At 49.9% G+C, this 10,432-nt stretch overlaps 1 protein-coding gene across 1 annotated transcript in view; it reads right to left on the bottom strand.

Annotated features, from left to right (window-relative positions):
• Positions 1 to 662: 662 nt before the first annotated feature.
• The window catches only part of LOC106149243, a 21,343-nt gene continuing 11,573 nt past the window's right edge, over positions 663 to 10,432 (bottom strand). Inside the window, exons 4-6 of the mRNA XM_013517517.1 lie at positions 8,674 to 8,710; positions 8,544 to 8,608; positions 663 to 1,451 (exon numbers count right to left, since the gene is read on the bottom strand). Coding sequence (XP_013372971.1) covers positions 924 to 1,451; positions 8,544 to 8,608; positions 8,674 to 8,710 — 630 coding nt within the window. The 3' untranslated portion in view covers positions 663 to 923. The remainder of the gene's footprint in view (positions 1,452 to 8,543; positions 8,609 to 8,673; positions 8,711 to 10,432) is intronic.

Here is a 10,432-nt window from a genome sequence, read left to right as displayed (position 1 = left end):
CTTTCCTGGCCCACAGTGAGAATCAACATCTGTATGCAGACCTTTGATTGCTGCATCTCTGCAGCCCAAATCTAGAAGATCTTGGAGTCTGCTGTCTTATCCTCCAACATTTAATAATTGTTGAGTCATTTCCTTTCCAAACAGACCTTTCCCCAAATGTCCAAACCATTTCTGGTTGTTTTGAATCATGACTAATCTTCCAAAAAACTGTGATGGCTGATAGATAGGCTATGCCATATCTTTGTTTTGAAATGTTTCCTGACCTCCTTCGGTGAGAGAGACCGACAGTGCCTCTGATCCCACACCCAAGCCCTTCCTCAAAGAGGTGATGTGTGCTACACATGCTGTTTTCTCTGGTGTCTAAGCTGCATCAGGTGTGAGAACCGCCCGCAAGCTGCTCAACTGGACTCACAGGGTTCATCTCTTTTGCCAGATAAGTGCTCAGTGTTCCAGCTATTTTCTGGAATAACAAACAGCTACTGGAAGAAGATTTGCAAAGCAAGGATTCAATGTTTTCTGTATAAGGACCCACAGAATACATTTCTTTTGGAATTTTCTATCAACATAACTGGTCTTCCCAGTTGAACTAACACATTTCTGCAATGGGGTTATACTTTTTGGAACTTTTAAAAACAGGTTTTCCTATCTTGTAGATCTTCTTATTCCAGGTGTTTTTTTTTTTTTTTTTTTTTTTTTTTTGGTGTGAAAGCAGTGTTTGATTCTCAGTTAAGAAGCTAGTCCTTGTTAAGAAGAAAGGGATTTCTAAATTCCTGTGACTCCCATTTAACATAGCAAAAGCAGGGCCTGGCTGCATGGATCTGGAGATGACTGTGGGAAAGCCTGGCCCTTCCATCCTCAAGGACCGTGGGAAGAGGAAGGCAGACAGGTAGGTCAGGCCCTAGAGCGCTCCTCTGTCGCTGCCATTATCGCCTCCACCCCCTTCTCCTCCACATATCAGCACACCCCGGCAATGTTTGAAGCACCCAGATGTACGAAGGCGGCAGTGGGGTCCCTGTCCAGCATGCAGCACGCAGGTGGGCAGGAAGTGGTAGGTAGGGCAGCTGGGACAGCACCCAAGCAGCTGCCAGGAGAACCAGCAGAATGGCAGGGACCTGGCGACCGGACAACGGGTCGTCAGAGCAGCTGGGAGGGAGCACAGGCTCCAGCGATGTGGCCATCCCGCCACAGAGACCAGGGGCACAGGCAGCAGGCTGGCTCTGCCCCCGCAGCAGACAGCAATAAGGACTGGGGTACAACGGGACCCTGGGGACATCTCCTTGGGCTGCCGTGAGAACGCGGTCGGAAGCACCTGCCCTGCAGTGTTCAAGAGACAGAGAAGCTGGCCTCAAAAGGCGAGACTTACCTAGAAAGACAGTTTTTGTCAGTAATTCAGACTGGAAATGTACCAAGTTGGACAAAACGTGGGGTTTTTCCTCTGCCACCCAGTGGATCTGTTAAGAAAGAATAGGTTAGTTATCAAGAAAAAATTAAAGTTATACCCCCCGCCCATAATCTCACTGGAGAGTGTGTAAGTGTGCTCTATGCCACATCCTTTGTATGAAGCAGAATTCCTCATCTCGTCATGGTCCCTTTTTGGCTGCAGAGCTCACAGCAAATCCTCCTGCATCGGCTTGGAGAGGCAGGAGCTTTGGAGGGAGACAGGCCTCAGTTTGTGACCAACAGGGGCTGTCACAACTTTTGGGGTCCTAAGCACTTTGACATTTATGGGGCCCTGTCCTCCTAAAATATATTTACAATTGTATTAGTACAAAGACGCGGTATTAATATCATATATCAGAGCACTTTGTTTAATCTGAATGTTCTTTAGCTCTTCCGGTTTTACAAAAAGGCATTTTAAAGGCCTTGCGGGCCGAGGCACCGAGTCTGCTTGCTCTCGCCCTCCTCATCTGTCAAATGGGCCTGCTGGGCTGAAGGACAGTGCGTCCTCGGCCACTTGGCCCACGGTGAGAAGAAATGTTGGTTTCCTTTCTTCATTTCCACGGGTTTGATTTTCTATTTCAAAGTTAGTGATTTTGTTGCATATGTGGTTTTCATTGTGAGTCACCTTCAGAATTCTCTTTGGAAGTAGGTGGGGTATAAATTATAAATAAAAAATTCCTTTTTACTTCCTCAGCGTGTAGCACAATGCCTGGCTTTGTGCTCTGGGTCCTTGTTTGTTGGCTGTGCGGGTAAATGGCTCCCTCCTCTTCCAACCTCCGCCCACCACCCTGTCCCACCCGGCCGGCCAGATGCTGAGAGCAGGCACGCTTCCCTTCTTTCTTCACCTCCTCTCTCCCCCTCGAGATTCCTCTTTCCTTCTGCTCTGCCAGCGAGGGAGGACGCCAAGCTCAGAGCGGGTGAAGAGTCACCCAGCAAATGGTGGGACGAGGCCAGCCCCTCCGACCATGGTATACAGCGCGCGGCATTAACCCTCGCTGTTTTCAGCCCAGAGACTGGAGGGATCTTTAGGCGCTGCTCAAATCAAACCTTGTAGGAAAACACCCACATCACTGGAGGTGTGTGCTCAGCTCTGTCCCTGTCACCCACCGCGTGGGGAGTTTGTGCTGGGATCCCCTTCCTAAGCCGGAAGGACGGGAGAGAATCGTGAGCCACAGGGATGGAGCAGGGGATTTAAAATCATGTGTCCTTTAAGAGGGCGGCAGCAGAACACATTTCCTTCCCCAGCCAGACACCTGAGCGCTTACTATCGGCCAGGCACTGGGACTGGAAGATGACGTCACAGCATTTGGCGCGCCCGGCGGGCTGACCAGGTGCACGGATCCATTCACACACACGGCGCCTCCGTGGGGATGTGTGCTGCGGAGATGCCCATGAATAAAACATCTTTCCACTTATTCAAGAGAAGAGGAATCAAAAATTGCCCTGCGATGGGACCGAATTTGCAATTTAAAGAAAGGAGCACGTGCAAATTTATTTATATTCCATCGCAGCAGCCCCTGCCTTCTCACCCCCCACCCCCCAATCTGTCGTCACACTCAGAGAGCTGGGGTTCTGAGCATTCGGGTGAATTAAACAGATTCAACGGCATGTCAGGGCTGGGAGGAGGGAAAGGAGGAGGTGGAAGTGTACGACGGAGGAAAAATTAAAAAGGGAGCAAGGGGAAGAGAGGAAATCAGGCAGAGAGCTGGGATGTTCCAGTTGGAACAATCATATTATTAACCATGAAAACGGGGCACGTTCATTGAGTTCTTCCAGTGCCAGGCGCTGTTCTAAGCCTTTCCCACCCATTAGAATATTTAATCCTTCCAACTGCCCAAGAAGGCAGCCTCTATGGTAAACAACTTCTTAAGACTGATGAGAAGCCGGAAGCTCCAAGGGGGACAATGACTCGGCCAAGGCACTACCAGCCATCCGCAGGCCCCTCTTAGCTGGAGCCTGTCCTTGTGCAGATGCCTGTAACACTGAGGGACAGCGACGGTCAGGGTGGGCCGGGAATACTACTGCTGCCTGGGGAGAAGGTCTGGAGTAGGGTGGTGGGGTTGGAATCCTGTCGCGCTATTGTTAACTCTGCGACCTTGAGCAAGCTGTTTGCTCTTTCTGTGCTCCATTTCCTTACATATTAAATGAGGGTGGGGCATGATAATGATATTACCTCTTGGCGTGTTGTAAGGATTTAGTGATTCTGCACCTGAAGGGTTAGCACAGCGCCTGAGCAGAGCAGTGAGGGTGAACGGCAGGTGGTCTCAAGAGCACGAGTCTCTCCCCGCTGTCCTCTGGGGTCCCTCTGCCTGCTCCCAGTGGACTTCCGGTCTTGGTGCTCTGCCCTAAGGGGCCCCGCCTGCACCCAGAGTGGGAACTACAAAAAGGTGAGATGTTACACAGATGGCCCTGCACACAGAGCCTGCCACCCTAGATCAAAGAGCATTTTGGGAGGTACGCCCCGTCAAGGCTGGGCCTGGCCCATGGAACCACTTCAGACACGGCCGCTGTGATCGGTAGTGGAATACTGGAAAACAGTGCCAGCCCTTGCCCCCCAGTGGGTCACCGTTGGGTAGGGAGCAGAATTCTCCAGTATGAACTGAGGGGTGGACCAGGCGAGCTTTCCCCAGGGGCAGTGTGTCACCTGACCACCAGAGCCGGGTGACTGGTGAGCCCTGGGCTGGGTGCAGGTGTTGGCGGAGCAAAAGTGGGGGGTGGCATGGTGTGGGATGCTTGACTCAGCCACCTCAGGGGCAGCTGCACGCCTCCTTCCTCAGCCGCGGTCACATCTTCATGCTTAGCCAGCCAGGCATGGCCTCCTCTCTTCGCCTCTTTTGGGGAAGGTTTTCTTTGCAGAGCTGCTCTGGGCTGGGTTGACTCTGCAGTTTGCAGGCGTAGGGCGCGTTCTGCAGGATGCCAATCACTGTGCCAATGAGCCAGCCCTTTAGCGATGTGCCCGTGCTGCTGATTCTATCCCACCTGTCACAGGAGGCCCGGCGACCATCTGTTAGATGCTTTCTTCCCACTCCTCCCCTTTCATTTTTAACCACAGATCTTCGCAGTTTGCCTTATTTATTTAAATGTGCCGTTTAGGAGGACACGTGTATGCTAAGTAAAGAAAAGGCAGCCTTTGCCCATTGAAGCTTGTCCTTCCCATTCTCTGTAGCTGGCTGTGGCTCCATGACAGACCCTCCTGCTGCACGGCCTGGATGCCTCTCACCAGGCTGGTTTGGGGTTGGGTCTGCCTGGGACTACGGGTGGTCAGTATTTGAGGTGGGACTCAAAATGTAATGTGACTTGTCTTCAGTAATCACCATGCGACCCGTGTTTAGACCTGTAACAGGGGGATGCTGCCCGCTGCTTTAACCCAGCAACAATACCCTGTGTTTAAATTGACCCTCTTGAAGTCACAGCCAGACCACTGACTCAGTTATTCAGTACCTTCTGGGTGCTACACACTGTGGCAGATGCTGGTGACATCTCGGGACTGGAGAGGAAGTCCCCACTCTCCTGGGACTGACATTTTTGTGGGAAAGGACAGTCCAGAAAACCAGCGTGGGCAGACTGTGTTGGGTTCCGTGAAGGATACAGCATGCTGGGCAGTGAAGGGTAGGGACCAGCTGGAGTGACACAAAGCCAGGAGCCAGGGGAGGTGAGGCAGAGAGAAAGCCACAGCCCGGGGGAGGAGAGCCTTCTGTGTCTGGGGAGCGGGAGCATCTGGCCTTTCACCCTTGTCTGCCAGACTGCCCTCCCCTCCCCGACCCCGAGGCTCCGCAGGAGTGGAGAGCCGGCCTCGCGTCCTGGAGGCCCCGGCTGTGGCTCACCCAGATGCTCACCTGGCCAGGGTGCCAGGGGAGCTCCAGACCCCATCCTGCCCGCCCTGCCTCCGTCTCTCCCCTCTCTTCCTGGCGTGTCACTGCACTGCTGCATGCTGCTGTTTGAATCTCTGCTGTTGGCTTCCACGGGCAAGGGCTCGGATACCTTCACATCGATTCCCAGGAGTGAATTATCATAGAGTGGAATTATCATAGAGCAGAGTGGATTATCATAAAGGCTGTTCAATGAATCCCACACAAATCCCTTGGAGTAATGTCTCCTTTGCTCATCCAGTATTTCTCAAAGCTCCTTCAAAACTGGGTCCCTTGTTACGCTTGTGACATTGTAAGATTGGTGGTGACCTGCTGCACGAGTGGCAAAATGGAGAACAGTTACATGATTTATTCTCAATTCTACACAGATTAGTAGCACGACTGGGGCACAGTCCTAAGTCCACTGCTCTGGTTTACCCTGGAATCAGAGGAGAACCAAATTTCTCAGAAATATACCTTAAGGTACACACCCATTCTGATGTAATAAGAAAGTGCACCTTAAATTTGTGCTAGTACTACAGCCTTTTACCTGTTTACTGAAGAAGCATTTATTGATTTCCTATTGGGTACTGAACTCAGTACTCTGGGAGAACCGAAGAATTACAGTTCTCTCCTTTCTTGGTATTCATAATTATCCGGGGGAAAGGACCCAGAGTCACACCATGGATGGACAGTGGGACTCAGCATGGGGTCATGGCGGGGGAGGGTAAGTAGGGGGGCCCTGTGTGGAGGACTACTCAGAAAGGGCCTGGGAGGAGGCCCCAGGCGACCCGTCCCCTCGGAGAGCACGAGTGTGATGAGGGGCAGGGGCGGGAAATGCAGAGGAAGCAGGGCAGCCTAGGGCTGCCTGGGGTGACAAACTATGGGGACACCTGGGCGGCTGCCTCCAAGGACCAGACGACAACTGGAAGTGATCTTCCTGGATGTCATACCCACAGGCAACTATAAGTAGTGTTAAGAAACATAAATTCAGGGCTGGGGATTTAGCTCAGCAGCAAAAAGCGCCTGCCTGGCAAGTGCAAGGTTGTGAGTTCGGTTCCCGGTACCAGAGAAAAACCAAAAAAAAAAAAAAAAAAACAGAAACAAGAAACATAAATTCAAGTTCTGCAGAGAAAGGATGCCTCATTCCAGAGGGCTGGCTTTGTCTTTCTGCTCAGCTCAACTCAGTTTAATCTCACTCTTCACCTCCCTGCTGGTGTGGCCCAGCAGGCCTTATCTCCAGCCGCCACAGACAAGGCAAGCATCTCCTTGAGGGTATAGGGACCTCGGATGGTGTTGGCCCGGATGGGAGGCCCCTGGGGGACCTGATGTGCGGGGCCTGCTGCAAGGGCAGGTTTACCGGCAGGTCCTTCTCTTCCCTTCTTGCACAGCCGCCCACTGGGCTGGCTCCTCTTCTTCTGACTCTCAGGCAGCACTAATGCATTTCAGCAGCTCTTTAACCTCCAAGACCTGTGGGTCCACATGGGGCAGATGACACACAGAGCACCATGGTAGGGCCCGCTGGCCTCATCACAATACCCTTGAGCTGTCTGTGGCCTGCAGGGGCCTTCCAGTGAAAGGCCACCAAGTCCCTCGTCCCTCCTCATGGGTCAACAGAGGAGCGAGCGCACACTGATGAAAATAGTGTACTCCAACAGATTTTTCTGGGAGAAGGTTGTCACCCCTTCTCATAACTCCTCTCAGTGTTTACAGCCTCATTCTGCTCTCACCTGGATTTAGCCTCTTCCTACAACCCCTACTGGTGGGTTCTCTTTGGTCTGATCCTCAGAGAAAGGCCACTGGGCGAGGAACTTTAGGATGTACGCCACTGTAATGGGAGTGGGTGAGTGTAGGAAGGAAGGCAAGGAATGGGAGACATTCCCACAGCTCCTACCAAACCAACAAGCATAACTATGGAGATCATATGGCAGCTACCCCTTGATGAGCACCTAGTCGGTATTTGGCACCCTTTCTGGATTTGCCAGCATCTCATCTCATCACAGGTAGGATCAGTATCTCTGTTCCATGAAGCTGGAGCCGAGATGAGGTTACTTGTCTGAGGACACCGTAGTCATGAAAATCTCATAGCTACACAGAGGCTTATGATCCCAACCTTGTAATATTCACCTGTGTGAAAAACACCTGTGGAGTATCTCCCAGTGCCAGGCACTGTTGTAGGCAGAGAACACACAAGGATGCAAATATGTGGACGAATACCTCTGCCTCACCCATCTCCATTATTTCTAGAGTCACAGCCACACTGGAGACTGAAACAATTATGTCCAGATGGGTCAGAGAGTCCAAAGATCCCAAGTGACATGGTCTTGGTCACACGGGAAATCCACAGGCAGAACCAGGAGTCCTGACTCTTGACCTCTCTTTGCTGTTCCTCCCAACTTCGGAGGAATGCTCCTAGGCAGTCAGAGACCCTTTTATTTTCTGGTTTCCTCACCAGGAAATCCTCCTCACTGCTTTGGAGGGGTTTTCCTTGCCTGGGGGCCCTGGCAGGTCTGCCTTGCCATGTAAGCCTGGCAAAGGGGAAGGCTCTTGTTCCCCATCTTCATCCTCTGAAGTGTGTAGACGCACAGCATTGCGTTTTTGTGTTTTTTCTTCTAATGCATGGTATTTATGAGGGCTTTTTCCCCTGCGGCTGCCCCACGTTCTGAAATGTGAACATGGCAAACAGGATGGGTACATTTTTAGAGCTGTAAGTACAACCAGATGTGGATGAGGCTGGAGAAACACAGGAAGCTTTTGTGAGGGATGCAGAACCTGGAGACCAGCCCATTTTTCTCCTCTCTGGGGAAATGAGCTTAAGACCAGCAAAACACCACCGTCAAGGTGTCCTTCGAGTAAGGACGCCAGCTCCGTGAACCCTCTGCCAGGCCAGGGGCCTGGTGCTACACCCATTCACCCAGCTCTCCAGAACAGCAGATGGTAGCCAGGCGCTTGCCGCAAGTCTCTCTCATCTCACTCCAACAATCACACCCACGAAACTGGCGGGGACTGCAGGCTCAGCTGGGCTAAGTAAGCTGGCCAGAGCGGCACAGGTAGCAGCCGGCAGGGTCAAGGTGCAGACCAGGACCGCTGGGCTGCAGGGCCCACTTCCCTTTGGGTCACCACACTATCTCTCCAGGCCAGTCTCTGTCCCAGGGGCTTGCTGACCAGGGACAGGAGGTGCACCATCCTAGCTAGCAATCAGTGAGAAACACCTCCTGGGAGCTTTACAGCAGCCAGTGATGAGATAGTACTTACCCTTGAAGCCTTCAAAACCGATGAGGAAGCAGGACGTGAATGCATCCGGTAGGCGGGAGCGACACCTGTCAGTAGGAGTACGATCGTGCTTAGTTCTGGACAAATACACAGTAGATTCTTCAAGAGTTACCTGGAAAACATTCAGGCCGGAGAGATTTAAGCCACACCTGGAAAGATAGGAGGGATTTGGAGAGGCAGTGGAGTGTGAGAAGCACACAACGCTGAGTGTGTAAACACAGCAGGGGTGCAAAGAGGAGTTAGAGCGGTGGGGTCAGGGAGATGACATTTCCGCAGCACTAACTTCATTCCGGAATAGTGCTCGGGGCCTACACATATTATCTTACTTAACTCAACTACATTTACAAGAAAGCACGGCATCTTAGTGTACAGTGCAATGAACTTTGATAAACGTATTAAGTGCCTTCAGTGTTCTTTTGTAGTCAGTCACCTGCTCCTTCACCCCAGCCAGCCAGTCACTAACCTACTTTGCATTGTTATAAACTAGGTTTGGTTATTCTGGATTTCATGTAAACAGGATCATATAGTAAGTAGTTTTTCACGCTTGGCAACTTCTGCTCAGCAGGACTCTGAAATTTACTCGTGTCATTGCACAAGTCCGTACCTGCTCTTCACATGACTGAATAACAGCGCATTGTAAGGCTACGGTGTGCTCATCCTCTCACCTGTGGATGCAGGTTGGAGTTGCTTCTGGCTTGGAGTCGTTTCAGATACATTTCTATGAAGATGTGTGTACAAGACAGTGTAGGACGTTTCCATTTCTCCTGGATAAGAACGTACATGTAGAACTGGTGAGTCAGATAGTGAATACAGGTTAAATTTTATTACAAAAGTGGGTTCTTCTCCAAAGTGGATTTGTCATTTTATATTTCCAAAAGGGAAGTAGGAGAGCTAAAGTTGCCCTACCTACTTGCCAAGAGTGTATAGTAGTAGCCCATTGTGTCTCTAATTTGTATTTCCCTGATTATTGCTGTTGGATATATTCTCATGTGCTTATCTGTTATTTGTATGCCTTTCACGAAGTATCTAAATTACAATTAATTTAAAGTAATTAGTCTAGACAGAGGACTCATATCTAGAGTGTAATAGACTCCCCAAATAAAAGACCCAGTCAAAAAATGGGTAACTGAAATGAACAGACACTTCTCAGAAGAAGTACAAATGGCCAATAAACACATGAAAAAATTCCAGCATCACTGGCCATTAGAGAAATGCAAATTAAAACAACACTGAGATTCCATCTTACTCCAGAAAGAATAGCTATAATCAAGAAATCAAATAGTGACAAATGTTGGTTAGGTTTTGGGGAATAAAGGAACCCTTATACATTATCGGTGGGAATATAAACTAGTACAGTACAACTACTATGGAAATCAGTATGGAGATTCTTCAAAAAACTAAAACTAGAAATTCCATTTGACTCAGCTATTCTCCTTCTAGGTATCACCGCAAAAGAGTTAAAGAGATCATATTGGAGTGATATATGCAAACCCACGTTTACAGCACACAATTCATAATAGCTAAATCTTGGAAGCAGCCTATGTGTTCACCAACAGATGAAGGGATAAGGAAGATGTGGTACTTATACACAACAGAGTACACTCTGCCATAAAGCGTAAACGAGTGATACGTAGGAAAATGGATGCAACTTGAGACCACAATCTTAATTGAAATAAATCAGATACACAAGATTAAATATCACATGGTTTCTTTTATATGAGAAACCCATAATACAAATAACAAGATAAAAGATAGATAATAGGAAGTAGGGAGATCTTTTTCAACTGGGAAGGGGATTAAGAGATGAATGGAAGAGGTGGGGGAAAAGGGATGAAAAAACTGAGAAGTGTTATGTACGTGTACCAACTCCC

Source organism: Chinchilla lanigera, unplaced genomic scaffold (genome assembly GCF_000276665.1).
Source record: "Chinchilla lanigera isolate Chin_1 unplaced genomic scaffold, ChiLan1.0 scaffold00040, whole genome shotgun sequence".
NCBI lineage: Eukaryota > Metazoa > Chordata > Mammalia > Rodentia > Chinchillidae > Chinchilla > Chinchilla lanigera.
This window is presented reverse-complemented; position numbering and strand designations above follow the sequence as displayed.